Genomic DNA, 16,182 nt, shown 5'->3' with positions numbered 1-16,182 from the left:
GAGATATATTGAAATAGGTGGTAGTTGGGGGCGGGGAGGAGGAGCCTGGGGCTTCCCAGATAGCCCAGCTGGAAAAGAATCCGCCTGCAATGCAGGACACCTGGGTTCGATCCCTGGGTGGGGAAGATCCCCTGGAGAAGGAAATGGCAACCCACTCCAGTATTCTTGCCTGGAGAATCTCATGGACTGAGGAGCCTGGCAGGCCACAGTCCACAGGGTCGCAAGAAGTCAGACACAACTTAGTGACTAAACCACCAGGGAGAACCTGTCTTATACTGGCTATATATATATTTTTTGACAAGACATGCTTCATCTTATTTCCCCAGGTGGGGATAAAACCCATGCCTCCTGCAGTGGAAGCACAGAGTCTTACCCACTGGACCACCAGGGAAGTCCCATGTACTGACTTTATCTTATTTATCCTATACACAGCCAGAAACCAATTATCTTAAAATTAATGACTTGTGCATTATGTATTGGATAATCCAGTGACCTCAAAACATCGGCATGTTATGTAAGAAACTCTTAATAGTGGTTACCTATGACACTACCCTTATGGCAGAAATGAAGAGGAACTAAAAAGCCTCTCGATGAAAGTGAAAGAGGAGAGTGAAAAGGTTGGCTTGAAGCTCAACATTCAGAAAACAAAGATCATGGCATCTGGTCCCATCACTTCATGGGAAATAGATGGAAAAACAGTGGAAACAGTGTCAGCACTGTTTTTTTGGGCTCCAAAATCACTGCAGATGCTGATTGCAGCCATGAAATTAAAAAATGCTTACTCCTTGGAAGGAAAGTTATGACCAACCTTGATAGTATATTAAAAAGCAGAGACATTACTTTGCCAACCAAGGTCCGTCTAGTCACGGCTGTGGTTTTTCCCATGGTCATGTATGTATGTGAGAGTTGGACTATGAAGAAAACTGATCACCGAAGAATTGATGCTTTTAAACTGTGGTGCTGGAGAAGACTCTTGAGAGTCCCTTGTACTGCACGGAGATCCAACCAGTCCATCCTAAAGGAGATCAATCCTGGGTGTTCCTTGGAAGGACTGATGCTAAAGCTGAAACTCCAATACTTTGGCCACCTCATGCAACGAGTTGACTCACTGGAAAAGACTCTGATGCTGGGAAAGGTTGGGGGCGGGAGGAGAAGGGGACGACAGAGAATGAGATGGCTGGATGGCATCACCGACTCTGTGGACATGAGTTTGAGTGAACTCCGGGAGTTGGTGATGGACAGGGAGGCCTGGCGTGCTGTGATTCATGGGATTGCGGAGAGTCGGACACGACTGAGCGACTGAACTGAACTGAACTGAACTGGGGAGGGGAATTTGGGACAGTGGTGAGAAGGAGGTTTAGTTCTCATTGTGTAACCACTTTGGTAACTTTTGGTGTTTTTACCACATGTATGTATTTAATAAAGGAAAAGTGAAAGAAGAAAAAGTCCCCTCTAAGCATCCCCATCTCCTGACAGGATGCTTGGTCTCCTGTCTGCCCCCGAGGATCTTCTGTGATTTCCTCTGCGCCCCTTCGTCCACCGCTGCCCCCTGGTTTCTTTTGCTTTAGAGGAAGACACGTTCTGAATTCATTGCCTTTTCTTACTCATCTCTACTTTGTGAATCCTTACCCCTTTCATGAAAGCCATTGAAGATTTCTCCCCATGAAATGCAGTGACCTCTTTTCAAACCCTGTGACCTTTCTGGGTCACTTGAGACTTGCCCTCTCCCCCAGCCTCTCTGACACCATGGCCTCCTGGTCCATGTTGACCTTTCTCACTCCACCTTCCTGAGAATCTTCACTGTGATCCCATCATTATCTGTGCTCTCTCCCTGAGCAAACTGTTTTAGATTCTCAGGTAAAATCACCTATATCAGCAGACACGACCTCTCTCCTCAGCCTGCCCTTGCATATTTACTGGCCCACTAGGTGTGTGGAGTTCCCAATTCTATGGGCACCTCAAAATCAAAATAGTGTGAGCTATTGTCCATTCTTCTGCCATCCGAATCCCCAGTTTTTTCCACTTGCTTTATTTTAGTACTTTGCTGCACCCAGCTCAGAAACCTAGACTTGCCCAAGTTCCTTCCTCCACCTCACGAAGTTTGGAATTACAGGTTGTCTTGCTGTAACATGCATATATTGGCTCTGTTTCCATCACACTGTTTCATTTTGCAAATAAACTCCTAAATTGGGCAACCTCATTCTAGATGGACTTGGGAGAAATTTCCTGCATATAAATGTTCTGTCCTTGCTAAAAGGATGTGTGAAGGGGGAGGAATCATTTCAATTATTCCTCTGCATTGACAATTTTGTGTTTATGAATCCATGGAAACCTTATTCCACAGGCATTTCTGCATTTGTGACTTGAGTTTGATTTTTATTTGAGACTAAATTAGCGATTATGTAACTTCACAGAGCTTGTGGTTTATTATTATTTTAGTATGGATACTGTATTTTGCTTGGTTTTCTATTAAGTCACTTTAAAAAATAGTATATTTTCCTGTATAATTCAAATTACATCTAATGTTGCCTCTGTTTCTTATGTACTAAACTATATAAGTATAAAATAGATATTATATATGTATAAAATAGATATTATATATGTATAAAATAGATAAGGAACTACCAGATTAAAATGATTGTGAAAATTAATTGAATACCTAGTATATGGCACTTTACGTCTGTCATGTCATCTAATCTCTCTCACCCAATAACTTGATGCGGAAACTCAGTAACCTGCCCAGATTACAGTGCTGTGATGGTGTTGCCCCTCCTAGCAGCCCCTTCTGAGATTCTTTCATTTAAGTGTGGCCTGTACATCCCTGAAAAAAATGCAGTCAATAACTGGACTTGTGAGTGTCTTCTTTTTTTGGGGGGGGAGTTGATTTCCATGTAGTCAGCATTTTTCCTGTTCTGGTGCACATTGTTGGCAGAATAGTTTTCAGTGCTTCAGTGCCGTCACTGATTATTTGCATCATGGGGTGATGTAGAAAAAGGTGGTAGAGCTGATGGTGTTAAAATTTACATGGAACTTATATTTTGTGATTCTATCAAGAGATACTTGTTCTTTTTTTCTTTTTTTTTTTTTTAATGTGTTAACAGTGATTTCTCTGCTTACTTGAATTTTTGGTACCTAGAAGGTGGCTGTCATCTGAAAAATGTTATGGTCTGTAATTTATATTCTCTTATTTTTTTTCTCTCTAGTGCAGTGAAACCTCATTCTTTTTTGAAGCTCGAAGTAAAACTGCTTGCAAGCATCTTTGGAAATGTAGTGTAGAATATCATACATTTTTTAGGTATGTTCCTTTGCCTAATAAATGAAAATTGTGTTTGCTTTTATAACAATAATTGGATTCTTAGAAGAAATTTAGAAGTTTTTCTCTTTTATTAACTTTTTTATATGCACATGTATGTAGATTTTTTGTTTGTTTGTTTGCTCATACTACAAGAAAGGATCAAGGATTATTGCTTTTTCAGTTCAGTTCAGTCGCTTAGTCGTGTCCAACTCTTTGTGACCCCATGAACCACAGCACGCCAGGCCTCCCTGTCCACCACCAACTCCCAGAGTTCACTCAAACTCATGTCCATCGAGTCGGTGATGCCATCCAGCCATCTCATTCTCTGCCGTCCCCGTCTCCTCCTACCCCCAATCCCTCCTAGCATCAGAGTCTTTTCCAGTGAGTCAACTCGTCGCATGAGGTGGCCAAAGTATTGGAGTTTCAGCTTTAGCACCAGTCCTTCCAGTGAACACCCAGGATTGATCTCCTTTAGAATGGACTGGTTGGATTTCCTTGCAGTCCAAGGGACTCTCAAGAGTCTTCTCCAGCACCACAGTTCAAAAGCATCAATTCTTCGGCGATCAGCTTTCTTCACCGTCCAACTCTCACATCCATACATGACCACGGGATTGCTTTTTAGGTTTATGTAAAAGTATAGCTTTGGTATTGGTGGGAGTTAAGTGTTCTGCTGCGGACACACTAAAATTGAAATGCCTAGCCTGGAAATATGGAATGGGTGGCTGGGTATGCAAAGCTTACAGAAAAGACCAAGGTTGGTCACGTAAATTTTGTAGGTATCAAGGCAAAGGGTTGAGGTCTCCTATGGAAATAGTAAAGAGAGGAAGGGACTGCTGTGTGGACTCTCCCGGCGTTTAGAGGACAGGAGCGGGGGACGGGGAAGTCAGGGAGGCAGAGGCTGTGATTAGTGAGAGGCTGGCCTCTGCCTTGTGAGCTCCGGGGAGGTCACAAAGATGCAGGCAGCGGAATGACCGTTGGGTCATGTGGGTACTGTTTGTTTCACATTCTTGTGGTGTAAAGATACAACTAAATCTTACCAGGTAATATATATTAAACTGTTTTTGGTTTTCAAATTTAAAACTAGATTAATTCTCCCCATTTTTCCTTTTTGATTTCCATGGAACATTTTTTTCCAAATAGTATGATTCTAGGGGAGTAGTATTATAAAATGACCCACATCTTTTGAGGAGTTTGTATTCAGAAACGGATGTAGCGCAAAATGTCTGAGACATTACCTCTCCATCAATGGGGCAGGGCCAAGAAACTCCACTTGGAGCTGTGTGTTGAATGTACCATAGAATGGAAAATGTGAAGAAGAGTGAACCGTAACATTAGATATGATTAATTGCCATGGGAACCTTGGCTTGGGTTAATCAGCATAGTGACAAAGCTCCCAAGAGAATTTAAGCAGCAAAATTAAATTTATTCACAACAAAAGCTTCCTTGTAAGGGTGATGATATAGTTAATAGTCTTCATGAAGTATGAGTATTTTGATATTATACTTGTATAAAATACTAGAATGTGGTTGTTGTTTTAAGTATTAGCTTTAAAATAATCAGTTATTATTTTTTGCCAATATGTGGACTGAGTAAAATATTTCAACTGTGTGTTAAGCAGTATTGCACCATTATATATTTCTACATAGTTTTTGCTTGTGTTACATAAGTATATTTGTAAGTCTTTTTCTAATTTTCTTTTAAAAATTCATTAGATTGCCAGAAAATGAATCAAATTCATTGTCAAGAAAACTCAGCAAGTTTGGATCCATGAGCTATAAGCACCGGTACAGGTAAATGGCATTTTTATCCTCTCGGGCGTGTGGATGTGTGTATGAATGCATATTTAATCTAACCATCCAGATGCATGCATGCATATTAAAGTTTGTGATCTGATTTTTTTCTGACTTTTTTTCACAATGCCAATGATTTTGATAGGCAATAACAGTTTATTAAACTTTCTTGACAAAAAATGATTTTCTAGGTTTAATGATATTTAAAGAGTACATTAGCTTGATAGAGTTTTTAGAATGTAGTAGAGCTTACTATCTTCAGAAATTCATTTTGATCCAATTATCAGTTATCTCCAATTATGTTGTGATTATGAAACAAAGTAGATATTCTGAATAGTAGTTTATTGGTATTCTTAGCATATTCAGTTGATTCTCTGTTGTAATATCATGGGTCAAATGTTTTCTGTAGTATAATGCCAACAATATAATAATGCTAGCAAGTATATCTTTATGGAGCAGTACCAAGTGCCATATATTGTGCTAAATGTATCCGATTTATTGCTTCTTTAATCACTGCAGTCTTATCGATGTTATCCTCATACTGTGTGAGGAAACTGAGGCTCAGAGACAAGTCACTTTTCAGAGAAACCAGCCAGGAAGTGTTGACGTTGGGCCCACTCTCTGACAGCCTAACTCCAGACAGAGCCTGTGTCTTTACCCATTAGTCAGACTGTTGCATGTTGCAGGGAAAGCCTGATTATCAAGCAGCCAGGCAGGTGCTTGTGAAAATGGAAAGTTTGTATGTTTTGAAAAATAATTTGTTTTGTTTCAGTTCATTCTGTTAACTGGAGAGCCTGTGATGTCGAAGGCAGGACAATAGGTGCCCAGAGATAGAATAAGATTTCACCATCTTTGCCTTCGGCTTTCCTAGTGGCTCAGATGTAAAGAATCTGCCTGCAATGTGGGAGAACTGGGTTCAGTACCTGGGTTGGGAAGAACCCATGGAGGAGGGCAGGGCAACCCACTCCAGTATTCTTGCCTGGAGAATCCCATGGACTGAGACTGTAGACTGGCGGGCTACAGTCCATGGGGTTGCAAAGAGTCGGACACGACTGAGCAGCTAACGCCTCTGCCTTCAGAGAGCTACAGTATTATTCAGGCAGTGAGACAGTCCCAGGCCCTATAAAACCCAAGCAGGGTGCAGAAATGGGACTTGGGAGGCAGGACACTGTTCTGTCAGTCCATCTGAGACATCTCCAAGTGAAATACTTACTTAGGAGACTTAAAAATCAAACCAGATCAAGTGTTTGCAAGATAATAATATGCCAGATTTTAATTCCTTTCTTTTATGTACTGCTTTTTTTTTTATCTTGCTTTGAAACCAGGGATAATCAATAAAGGAGTGATTAATATTAAATGTTCAGTGCATTAATCTTTACATATTCACTTGGATGTTTCCTCATTTGCTGACTTAACACTAAAGTATTATTATATTATAGATGTTCTTGGTATTTGTAGGAAAGTATTTATAGAAATCTAAAAATTTAAACTTGAAGTTAGTAAGGTTTTCCTTTAGATAGTGATATAATTACAGGAATTTAAGGAGAGAGTATTTACTTTTATATTAAGGAAAACACCTCATAGTCAGTATTTGGGCTGTTCTTCCCTTTGGGACGTAGCACATTTCAAGGGTTATAGAGTGAATGTGTAAACCTGTCTCTTTGTCATTGAAATAAAGCTAGTGAAAAAGCATTTGTCTTAATATTCACAGTGTTAAAATTGTAATTATGCTGTTTAACATACACTGTAGCTGGTTTCCACAAATTTACCATACATGATTTTTCAAATTTATTGAAATGCAAATGCTGTCACTCTGGGAATTATTATTAGGAAGTTATTGGATTTTGCATATTAAATATAATTTCTTCCACAAAAGTAATTAAAGGTAACCTTTGCAAATTGGAAACTCTGCTAAATCTGTTCTGATTTTGTGGCTGGTGTTAACTGCTTAGTCAATCTTAATGAAATTGGAGTCTCAGTGTCTGTATGTAGGAGGCACTAACATCATGCAGCTCCTGGAAGACGGGCCCACCACCCAGAGCCAGGCTCAGGCAGGGCTGGGCGTCTGACTACTGGGTGGCCACCAGTGCAGGACTGTTAATTGTCAGAAGTAACAACAGCCAGTCTTTAAAAACATCATATGCCTGTTCCTTTATTTTGAGACCTTCTGGAGAAATCACAGAGACCCCATAGAATGATAGGCTAGAAACTGAGGATGCTGATGTTGTCAGCTCTACAACTAAGTAATAAAACTGTGCTGGGCTGAAGTACTGAGGGCAAAGATTCTACATGAATTGACATGTCCTCATGCTGTACTTACAAGGCAAGTCGTAGAGCCTCTGCCACTGGGCCACTTGGTGAGACTGTACTCTGAACCCTGTGACACAATCAGCCACTGATTCTGCCCACACCACCTGTGCCAGCAAGTACCCAGGAAGATTCAGAGCAGCCAGAATCCCCCGGCATAGCACTACTTCCTTATGTGAGATCAAGTTCATAGAATATTCTCCTGAAAACGTCCATCTGAAGGCCTGTTTTGTCTCTTTCCCAGAGCACAGAGTGCCTCAGTCCCAATCTCTGTCCCAAATCCCTTTCAGAGTATGTCGAAGGTTAGCACCTTTAGTGGCTAGTGACTTCATTCTTGCAGAACCAGATGATGGGTGACATTCTTCAGCTGGCACTTATATCTCTCCTAAATCTTTCCTGTTAGACTTTGTTACTTCCTTGCTTAACATTGCAATGAGAATCATCTGAAGGTCCTATATAATCTACGTGAGCCTGTTTTTTTTTCTTTATCTCCATACACTGCAGATATTCTTTATGAGCTGTGCTTTAATTTTGTGGCTGTGTGGTCTTACCTGTGTTACTCAAAATGTTGTATTTTCAAGTGGCAGGACAGCACTACAGATGAGTCGAGATCTTTCTATTCAACTTCCCCGGCCCGATCAGAATGTGTCAAGAAGTCGAAGCAAGACTTACCCTAAGAGAATAGCACAAACACAGCCAGCTGGTAAGTCACAGAGCCCTGAACTCATAAGTGTAACCTTGCATTTCCTTTTAGGCTGTTGGTATGGCATATACTTAAGTGGTGACTGTAGCCTTGAAAGGTTTTAACTGTTAACATTAGAGTTTTCAATTTGACCCAGAAAATGTCCAAGCAATCAGAAATTTTTCATAAGTTGACAGGTAATCAATTTGAATCACTGTAACTTGCTTAATGACTGTACTTAATAATTCATTTTTTGAAGGGGTTGAATAAAATCACAACTGAGCAATTTCTTAGTTTGGTGTAGCTGAGATTAGAATTAAAACAAAGTCTTAGCAAAATTCATTAAAAAAATACTGCTGGCGTAACAGTCTGAACAATTTAATTGGTTTTTTATTGTCATTGGTCTTTGTTTCATTGTGCAGTATAATAAAGTGCATAAAATATACAAACATATATACCTATGCACATAAACATAAATGTGGTATGTGTGAGGGCTTCCCAGGTAGTTCAGCGGTCAAGAATCCCATCTGCCAATGCAGGAGACTCAGGAGATGCGGGTTCTGTCCTTGGGTCGGGAAGATCCCTTGGAGGAGGAAATAGCAACCCATTCCAGTATTCTAGCCTGGAAAATGCCATGGACAGAAGGACCTGGCAAGCTGCAGTCCATGGGGTCGCAAAGAGTCAGATATGACTGAGCATTACACATACATATGTGTGTGAAAATGAAAATTGCTCAGTCGTGTCTGACTCTTTGCAGCCCCGTAGACTATACAGTCCATGAATTCTCCAGGCCAGAATGCTGGAGTGGGTAGCCGTTCCCTTCTCCAGGGGATCTTCCCAACCCAGGGATCGAACTCAGGTCTCCCACATTGTAGGCATATTCTTTACCAGCTGAGCCATCAGGGAAGCGCAAGAATACTGGAGTGGGTAGCCTGTTCCTTCTCCAGGGGATCTTCCCAACCCAGTAATAGAACTGGGATCTCCTGCATTGCAGGCGGATTCTTTACCAGTGGAGCTATCAGAGAAGCCCCACATATGTGTATATATATGTGTACACGTGCACACACGCACACAATTTAACACAGCCTGTAGCCCTAGAAGTCCTTGCTATTTGCTTTATCACATCCTCACCACTTCCTCTTGTCCCAACCGGCAAAAACCCCCATCTGACTTTGTGATAATTATTTCCTTACTTTTCGCTATAATTTTGCTGCTTATGTAACCTTCTCTGAACAAAGTAGTTTATTTTGCCTGTTTTTAAAGTGTAATATAAATGAATCAAGGAGGGTGTTCTTTTAAAGTGCATTCATTTTTCTTGCATTGAGTTTTCTGTCATATGACAGCTGCTTTATCCATTCTACTGTTGATGTATGTTGGGTTATTCAGGTTTTTTGTTTTTAATGCACACCACTTCTTTAATAAAGCCACCGAATCCATCAGTTTTAACATATGTTCAATACTGAGAGCTCACAGATTTTACTCTAAAGTGATAGTACTGACTTTGGTTTGTGGTTTCTTACAGATCACCTTTGTCTAACACTCTCCACAGGCTTTTCACATATGTTATTTCGCTTGAGCTTTGCAGTAATCCTGGAAGGGATATAATGGCAAAATCAGTGTTTCCATTTTGCAGATGAGACAGATATGGTCCCAGTAGCTAGACAGGAGTGAGGCTGGGATGAGAGCCCAGATCTCCTGGGTCTTTTTGCCATATTGTATGAAATGAATGGAATTTTTAATGACAGTAATTAACATCTGAACATTGCATGACAGCTGGCAAAGCATTATGACAGCCGTTGTTTCTTTTAATCGTCATACCAAGGCTATGAGGAACATGTTTAAGTTTGCTCCACTGCTGCTGGCTGTGAGAATGTCATCTGACTTATTTAGAGTTTCTAGAGTGAAATTAAATCTGATTGCAGGTCCCCTCCTCTCACTGAGCTGAGCGGAAATTAAATTATTTCTGATGTTTCTACAGTGGCAAAAATTAGACATGGTTTAATTTTACAGTAGATTACCGTGCCACATAAGTAATATCATTATCCCCATTTAGCTGTTGAGGAAACTAAGATTATAAAGGTAATTTAGCCAAGATTACATAATAGGCAGGTGACTTAGGACAGAAATTTTAGCCTTGAAATTTAATATCTTTATCTTAACATTTTGTGATTATCTTTGTATCCGATCAGTATTAATCCTTTGGATCAAGTGCAGTGTGGTATAATTGATAAGCAAACTTTCAGATCATCATGTATTTCTGAAACACCAGGCCTCATGAAATTATTCTGAGACCACCTGAGAATATCAAAAGCATTCCTTGTATCAAGTCAACGTTTCATTCCATGTGAGATGCTGGAATCACACGTGGTTTTTACACAAACCTGCTTAGGCTGCTCCCTTTCTTTCCTCTCTTCATGTGCTGTTAGAAAAATATCTGCCCATATAGCAGATATACACTGTCTGTCTCTCTCTCCTTGTAAGCCCAAATTTCAAAAGCTGATTATTTTAGGGCCAGAGGTTTTGTTTGTTTGTTTGTTTTCTGGCTTATGTGGAATCCAGCCAAGTGCAGTTTTCACAAACCTGCCTGAAACTGTATTGAGCCTCATGTTTTCTCCCTCCCCCCGTAGTGTTGCATTAAAACACATTCCTTCTAGGGTGAGGGCTTCCCAGCCTCAGCGGTGAAGAATCCTCCTGCCAAGCAGAGATTGGGTTTGATCCCTGGGTTGGGAAGATCCCCTGGAGAAGGAAATGGCAACCCACTCCAGTATTCTTGCCTGGGAAATCCCATGGATAGAGGAGCATGTCAGGCTCCATGGGGTCACAAAAGAGTCAGACAGGACTTAGCAACTGAGGAGGAGCACGAGCTAGGGTAGGGGCTGCGGAGGTGGCCACGCACAGCCCAGAGTGCTCTAGGACAGCCTCTCAATGTCAGGCCAAGCATCTCTTAAAATGTTGCACTTGTTATGCTTTTATTATTATAAAAGTACATGCTTGCTTCAGAAAATTTAGGAACCTCCAAACCTCCCTGTTCAAAAAAAATCTTTCATATTCAGTTCCATTCTCTGAATGTTCAATCACTAAGTCGTGTCCAACTCTTTGTGACCCCATGGACTGTAGCAGACCAGTCTCCTTTGTCCTCTACTATCCTGGAGTTTGCTCAGATTCATGTCCATTGAGTCTGTGATGCTATCTAACCATCTCATCCTCTGCTGCCCCCTTCTCCTTTTGACTTCCGTCTTTCCCACCTTCAGCATCTGCTAGTACCGACACTATTTTATATAGCCTTCTGGTCATTTGTATATCTTTTCTGCAAAAATGATATAGAAGTGTTTTACAACATACTTTTTATTTAATACTGTTTCATGAAAATATTCTAACAAGTTTTAAGTGTTCTTACACAGCACCATTTTAATGTCCCTATGATTTTCTGCTACACAGATGCATAGACATGACATAATTTATTCAATTAGTCTTTAGTTTTTGGATATTTAAGCTGTTTCAAAACTTGAAGAATATAAATATAACTAAAGTGAATATCTTTGAAGTGATATCTCTAAGTATTCATGCTAATTTTATAACAGTGCTATCTTTTTATTAAAAACAAAGAAAGTGAAAGTCACTCAGTCGTGTCTGACTCTTTGCGACCCCAGGGACTAAGCAGTCCATGGAATTCTCCAGGCCAGAATACCGGAGTGGGTAGCCTTTCCCTTCTCCAGGAGATCTTCCCAACCCAGGGATCGAACCCAGGTCTCCCACATTGCAGATGGATTCTTTACCAACTGAGCCACAAGGGAAGCCCATTCAAAAACAAAAGAGCCATACAATGCTGTGTTTAAAAACTAAGACTTTGACTGTATGTACCTATCAGTTTTGCTTTTCAAGCCTGTATGCTGCGAAACTGTGATGTGTTCTGGGAACCCAGAGGTGACCCTGCCCTTGAGACCATGACTCTCTGGGTGGAAAAGGACCATTTAGCAATGCCAGTAACGCAGTGTTACTTTAGTTGCTGTCATGCACAAATGAAGACTATTATGGGGGCAGGGATGATGTTGTTTTATGTGTTTTTGAATGTTGTATATTCTTTTTCCTCTAATTCAAATGTACTCTACTTTGAGCCTCAGTTGAACCAAGCTGGTCGAGACCCGATGTCTAAGGTCATGGTGGGGTTTGGACTTGCAGCAGAACATTTGAAGAGGGCGCTCTTGTCTTCGTGTTTATCAGTCACTTTCTGCTGCTTATCCTATCCACCAGGTCCCTTGAAACAGGGCAATTCTGTGTGAATCTGGGTCCCTGTGTGTAGAGAGGGGAGAAGTCATGAGTGAGCTGGAAGCCTCCTATGCTGAGAGTAAAGTCTTCCCTTTAAGGCTCTGCTGCTGAGAGGGGTGGAGGGGAGGCTGCTGTGAGGGGGTGGCCTGCAGGTCACTAGGTCACCCAGCCCTCCAACCTCCACCTCCCTTCCCACCAAGCCTTCTCTGCTGCTCCAGGCAGCTCTCCCAGGCCTGTTGCTTCTGACTCTCGTACTCCCAGCTCTAGAGCTGCCTCCTCCTCCAAAGCTCCCTGTTCCTGAGACTCATTCATGGTGGCTGGGCAGGAAAGGAACAATTGCTCAAAACAGTAGGTTTTTATTATTATTATTATTCTTTTAACTAACCAAAGAAAAGCAAAAGTATTTCCTTAATCCTTGTCACAATTGCTTTAATTTGAAAAATTTGACAATTAAAATGGTGGAAAGCTTACTTTAAAGCATAGAGAACGTTTATTAGATTGTACTGTGTTTCACAAAAATGGAACTGGGGTTTAAAGGGAAGATAGATTAAAAAAAAGACTCTTTAAGACCAGCTATGAATTTTCATAAATTGAATTCTGGTATTTCTCTCAAATAAAACTTTAGAACTGCAGTTCCAAGAGTTATTGGCATAAATTCTCACCTCTTATTTAACATTTATAGGCACTACAAAACAAGTTAAGATAGAAAGGGAACTTTGGCTTTTTGTTAGTTTATATCATTAATTTATACTTCATGACTTGTAACTGTAGAAGACATTCTTTTATTTCTTCTGAAGTTAAAGTAATTCAGTCAAATTCAACCACTATTCCTCTTAACCTGTATCTGAGTTCTCTGATAATTTTAAAAAATCTGTTTGTTCATTTCTTGATCACGAATAATAAATGCCCTGGTAGCTCAAAAGCCATTGTGATTAGAATCCACTGAGATTAGGCCTTGGCACCTCTATGAGGAAGTGCATTCCAGAGTCAAGAGCCCTGCACCCAGCCTGCCTCCTGCCCCACCCAGAGGAGTTCAGCGCCAGGGCAGGCATCCAGAGCATTCCTGCAGATCTGCCCGGCAGAGGCGTTCGGGGTAAAGCAAGAGGCCAGATGGCAGGAAGGAAAAGTGCATGTTTGTCCAGCCCTTTCTCTGACAAGTTCTTGGCACCTCACGTAAGTGGGTTCATGTCATAGAAGAGCTTCTGCTGTAAGAAGGGCAGTAAAGACAGAATGTTTAGCCATAATCTGTAATTAGCTATTTGAAAAGTAATGGGTGAAACCATTTACAGTGGATAAACAATGCTGCGATTGTCTGGTGCAGCATTTTGAGTTTTTAAGGATATCGTACTGTTGAACAGAGAAATAAATGGTTGCAGTGTAGTCCTTCAGGCAATTGAAAAGCTGGTTCAGGTGACATTTTGGCATTCTAGAAGATGCTGCAGACACAATGCAAGAGGGATCGTGAAAATGACTTATAAGTGAGGACGGTCTGGAAGCAGACAGCTCCTGCTCAGGCCAGGCCAGTGTTTCTGTGCAGGAAAGAGGACTCAGTGTTGCCAAATCTTCCACTGTCTTAAGGGAAGCATGGAATTTGGGTATTTATAGAAACTTTCCAGAGTTTTAAGTATTGGCAATTAATTTCACTTTGAAGAAAGTTTCTGTGTGCCAAATGAAACATTCCTAAAGGGCCACTATGGCTTGAGGGCTGCCTCTTCAGAACCTGATTGACAGAGTTGGTATGAATGACTGGCCCACCTGCCCTGGGGTCTCTGTGGTTTCTGCAGCATCTCCTGTAGGGTCCCTAAATCAGGTTCTACAGTCCATGACTCCCAGCAGGAGCACTTTATAGCTGCTAGATGAGTTGGCCAGCTCCAGGGGTTGATGGTGACACACAGCTCTGAAGCCCCTAGCAACTGATCACATGTGGGAAGCTGACTGATGCTTATTGGTGCCCTGAGCTGGTGCAGGCCAGAGCAGGAGAGACTGAGAAATGCAGGAGAGAAACCCGAGCAGGAGAGACAGTGAAGCACACTTTCACCAATTTGGTGCAGTAAGAATCCCTGGGCTACTAGGAAATAGTAATATCAGGAAAGTAATAATCACTCATTGAGCCCTTGCTTTGGTTGACATGTGCCAGGTGTGAGGTCAGCAGAAGCCCAGCTTGACTTGTGGCGATCAAAAATATATTTTAAAATAATTTTTTTTAAGGCAGTCAAAAAACCAGCTATGTGAGTAGAGATTGGCATATCAGACTTAGCTCCATCTTGTAAACCTGGGTTCAGCCTCAGTCATTCCTGGACTAGTTGTGTGATGTTATGAAGTCACTTAACCATCCTGAGCCTCAGTTTCTTTGTGGGTCCAGTGGTGGTATTACCTCCTGCCTCCCAGGTTGTTGTTGTGAGGCTCCTATCTCACAGGTTGTTGTCACGGGACACAGCATCATGTTGGGAATGTGGAAGGGTGCTTTCCACATTCTTTAGTTTCTCTTTCAAACGTCTCTTTAGTTTCTTTCTCCTAAATCAATAGGAGTCTTTCTATACATAGTGGGGACCAGTCTGTGAGTCCACTTGGCAGTCTTTGAATTATATTTATCATAAAGCATCAGTTTCACATACAAAGGTTAATATCTTGTGGAGGGGGTATGGCCTTTTGGGAGTGATGCGTGGTTCATTGAAGTTCAATGAATGGGCTTCAGAAAGAAACTGGTTACCACTGGATTGGTACAGATTTATTCTAGAAGATTGGGTATAAATAATATGAAGGAAGTGGGCAGGTCAAAGTGCCCCCTTTGGGCAAGTATATTGCTTCTTTCTTCCCCTGTCTGCCCAAAGATCTCTGGGCATCCAAGGCAACTATTGTCAGGCAGTATGAGGAGCCCAGAGCTAGGGGTTGTCCTACTTACCCTGTTCCTACTCCTCAGAGTAATCATTTTTCTCCACTTATTTTTAGCCCCTACTCCATGCACACCGTTCTCCAGGCTCTCTAACCCCCCTGGATAGTCTGTGGCTGTGAGTTGAGAATAACAAACTCCTTACAGTGATCCCATAATAATGATGAGATTGTATGCTGTTTTTAAGGTTCAGATAGTTAATCATTTCATCTTCTGTGTAAGGTGGTTTTCCCTATTTGAGGTTATTAGGCACTAGGCCTACCCAAGTGCATTTTTCACATTGAGCAGACAATAGAAACAGAAGATAAAGGGCAAAGCAGAAAGGGCTTGGAGAGGGAATCAGAGTTGTTGAGTGAAGAGGAAATAGCAGTCACGGCTGTGGATCTGTGATTTCATAAGTCAAGTCACAACCTCAACATATTGTTAGATCAGCAACAACCTCATTTCTGCCATATGAGCAGGTCTGTGGCTATGATTGTCATCACGAGAGACTGGAAACTACCTAAATGTCCACTAGTAGGGAACTGAGCTAATAAAATAATAGATGTGTACCCCTGGGAAATACCATGTGTCTTTTAGAAGAAATCTGAAGGCAGGATTTGAATTTGTGTTGGCCGACTCTGTAGTCCCTCCACGCCTGCTGCAAAAGGTCAGATCCCCTGAGGAGCTCCCCAGGCAGAGGATTGTTAATAACTAATAGTCATTGAGCATCATTGCATGCCCTGCAGTGTACTGGGCACCCTGCAAGTTGTATTGCCCTCATTTCTTTTAGAAGATGCTCTGACTCACAGTGTACAGGTCAAAAGTCAGAGGCAAGGACTTGTCCAGCACCCCAGAGCTGGATTTGAACCAGGTCACTGTGGAGAGGGAACAAAAAAGAAAGTGATAAATTGGCATCGATATGAAATGATTTCCAAGATACAGTATAAGCAAGAGCGGAAAAAAAGGGCAG

The 16,182-nt window shown here is 41.4% G+C and overlaps 1 protein-coding gene across 3 annotated transcripts in view; it reads left to right on the top strand.

Moving 5' to 3' along the window:
• EPB41L4A (erythrocyte membrane protein band 4.1 like 4A) overlaps positions 1–16,182 on the top strand; it is a 288,909-nt gene that overhangs the window by 199,406 nt on the left and 73,321 nt on the right. For all 3 annotated transcript variants that reach the window (XM_055436713.2, XM_055436712.2, XM_055436710.2), the window contains exons 10-12: positions 3,204–3,295; positions 5,008–5,085; positions 7,974–8,095. In XM_055436713.2, coding sequence (XP_055292688.2) covers positions 3,204–3,295; positions 5,008–5,085; positions 7,974–8,095 — 292 coding nt within the window. The remainder of the gene's footprint in view (positions 1–3,203; positions 3,296–5,007; positions 5,086–7,973; positions 8,096–16,182) is intronic.

The sequence above is a fragment of the Moschus berezovskii genome, chromosome 9 (assembly GCF_049115385.1).
Source record: "Moschus berezovskii isolate FMDL1 chromosome 9, NW_MosBer_1.0, whole genome shotgun sequence".
In the NCBI taxonomy this organism is placed as follows: Eukaryota; Metazoa; Chordata; class Mammalia; order Artiodactyla; family Moschidae; genus Moschus; species Moschus berezovskii.
The sequence above is the reverse complement of the archived record's forward strand: the minus strand, read 5'-3'. Positions and strand labels throughout refer to the sequence as shown.